Consider the following 2,500-nt stretch of genomic DNA (forward strand, 5'->3'; position numbering starts at 1 on the left):
GGAGGGGAGCACGTCGTCCTCGCTGGACCAGGAGCTGAGCGACAAACAGGCCAGCCGGGAGGACACGGACAGGTGAGGCGGACCAACACCTGACCTCTAACCCTGACCTCTAACCCTGACCTCTAACCCTGACCTCTAACCCTGACCTCCATCCCTCGACTCTAACCCTGACCTCTAACCCTGACCTCTAACCCTGACCTCTAACCCTGACCTCTAACCCTGACCTCTAACCCTGACCTCCATCCCTCGACTCTAACCCTGACCTCTAACCCCGACCTCAAACCCTGGCCTCCATCCTTCGACTCTAACCCTGACCTCTAACCCTGACCTCCATCCCTCGACTCTAACCCTGACCTCAAACCCTGGCCTCCATCCCTCGACTCTAACCCTGACCTCTAACCCTGACCTCCATCCCTCGACTCTAACCCTGACCTCTAACCTGACCTCCATCCCTCGACTCTAACCCTGACCTCCATCCCTCAACTCTAACCCTGACCACAACCTGTCCACTAACCTCCTCAGCAACCACTCATGGTTGAGGGGTCGAACACTGACGTTCAGACCACAGGTGGAGCGAAACACGGACCAAAAGAAAGGACAAGTCACTGACCACGACACGTCAAACACAACCATGCTAGAATGTCCAGTCCTGTCTCACTATATCTCTCTGTCCACCATTAAATCTGTCATCTCTCTATCTCTCTCTCTCTTTCTATACCTCTTTGTTTCTCCATTGTGCTCTTTTTCTCTCCCTCCCTCTCTCTCTCTCTCTCTCTCTCTCTCTCCCAGCCTCTATCGATTGGACGATTTCTCCACTCTGAATGGTTCTTTCACCTTCAGTGTTCCTCCTCCTCCTCTACTCACTCAGCCTCCCTCTCTCACCACCTCTCTCACCGTCTCTCACCACCCCTCGCTCGCTCGCTCGCTCCGTCTCTAACGAGTCTGTCTCTCGCTCATTAGCTGTAATCTGCTGCAGTTGGCTGTGATTGGTGGACATGGTTGGCTGGGGTCGCAGTGTCCTGTACATGTGTTATCTGCTCCTCTCCCTGCCTGCGGCGACAAGAGGACACACACAGTCACACACACACACAGTCACACACACTTACACACTACACTTACCTAACACTGTCCCTTCTCAGTGATTCTAACCACATACAAGCGGTTAGATCAGGCTTTTATGTACGAATCACCCAGAGCCTGGCTTTATGTGTTTCAGTGCTGGGAAATTCTTGATAGTCTCTAGTCTTCTAAGGTTAAGTCATTTTGAGATATGTTGTCCTTTTTGGTCATGTCATGTTTTCGGGCTACGCCTTTTTTCTTCAGTCATGTGGAATTTGTAGCCTCCTAGGGTTCTGTCACATTGGAAAAAGGATTTACTTAAGTTCAGGGATTTGTTTTTTTGGAAAATGTTAGTTGGTTCATGTTGGAAGCTTTGCAGTCATCTCTAGTTCCGTCATGATGGAAGCTTTGGTCCTAGTGTAGCTCCGTGGGCTGATGGAAGTTGTAGTCCTAGTGTAGCTCTGTGGGCTGATGAAGCTGTAGTCCTAGTGTAGCTCTGTGGGCTGATAGAAGTTGTAGTCCTAGTGTAGCTCTGTGGGCTGATGAAGCTGTAGTCCTAGTGTAGCTCTGTGGGCTGATGAAGCTGTAGTCCTAGTGTAGCTCCGTGGGCTGATGGAAGTTGTAGTCCTAGTGTAGCTCCGTGGGCTGATGAAGCTGTAGTCCTAGTGTAGCTCCGTGGGCTGATGGAAGTTGTAGTCCTAGTGTAGCTCTGTGGGCTGATGAAGCTGTAGTCCTAGTGTAGCTCCGTGGGCTGATGGAAGTTGTAGTCCTAGTGTAGCTCTGTGGGCTGATGAAGCTGTAGTCCTAGTGTAGCTCCGTGGGCTGATGAAGCTGTAGTCCTAGTGTAGCTCCGTGGGCTGATGAAGCTGTAGTCCTAGTGTAGCTCCGTGGGCTGATGGAAGTTGTAGTCCTAGTGTAGCTCTGTGGGCTGATGAAGCTGTAGTCCTAGTGTAGCTCCGTGGGCTGATGGAAGCTGTAGTCCTAGTGTAGCTCTGTGGGCTGATGAAGCTGTAGTCCTAGTGTAGCTCTGTGGGCTGATGAAGCTGTAGTCCTAGTGTAGCTCTGTGGGCTGATGAAGCTGTAGTCCTAGTGTAGCTCCGTGGGCTGATGAAGCTGTAGTCCTAGTGTAGCTCCGTGGGCTGATGAAGCTGTAGTCCTAGTGTAGCTCCGTGGGCTGATGGAAGTTGTAGTCCTAGTGTAGCTCCGTGGGCTGATGAAGCTGTAGTCCTAGTGTAGCTCCGTGGGCTGATGGAAGTTGTAGTCCTAGTGTAGCTCTGTGGGCTGATGAAGCTGTAGTCCTAGTGTAGCTCCGTGGGCTGATGGAAGCTGTAGTCCTAGTGTAGCTCTGTGGGCTGATGAAGCTGTAGTCCTAGTGTAGCTCTGTGGGCTGATGAAGCTGTAGTCCTAGTGTAGCTCTGTGGGCTGATGAAGCTGTAGTCCT

The 2,500-nt window shown here is 51.6% G+C and overlaps 1 protein-coding gene across 1 annotated transcript in view; it reads left to right on the forward strand.

Annotated features, from left to right (window-relative positions):
- Window positions 1-2,500, forward strand: part of arhgap39 (Rho GTPase activating protein 39) — a 34,691-nt gene that overhangs the window by 12,401 nt on the left and 19,790 nt on the right. The window contains 1 exon segment of the mRNA XM_062452244.1: window positions 1-72. This exon segment is cut by the window's left edge and continues 295 nt beyond it. Within this exon segment, the coding sequence (XP_062308228.1) occupies window positions 1-72 (72 nt within the window).

This window comes from Osmerus eperlanus, chromosome 26 (assembly GCF_963692335.1).
Source record: "Osmerus eperlanus chromosome 26, fOsmEpe2.1, whole genome shotgun sequence".
Taxonomy (NCBI): Eukaryota; Metazoa; Chordata; class Actinopteri; order Osmeriformes; family Osmeridae; genus Osmerus; species Osmerus eperlanus.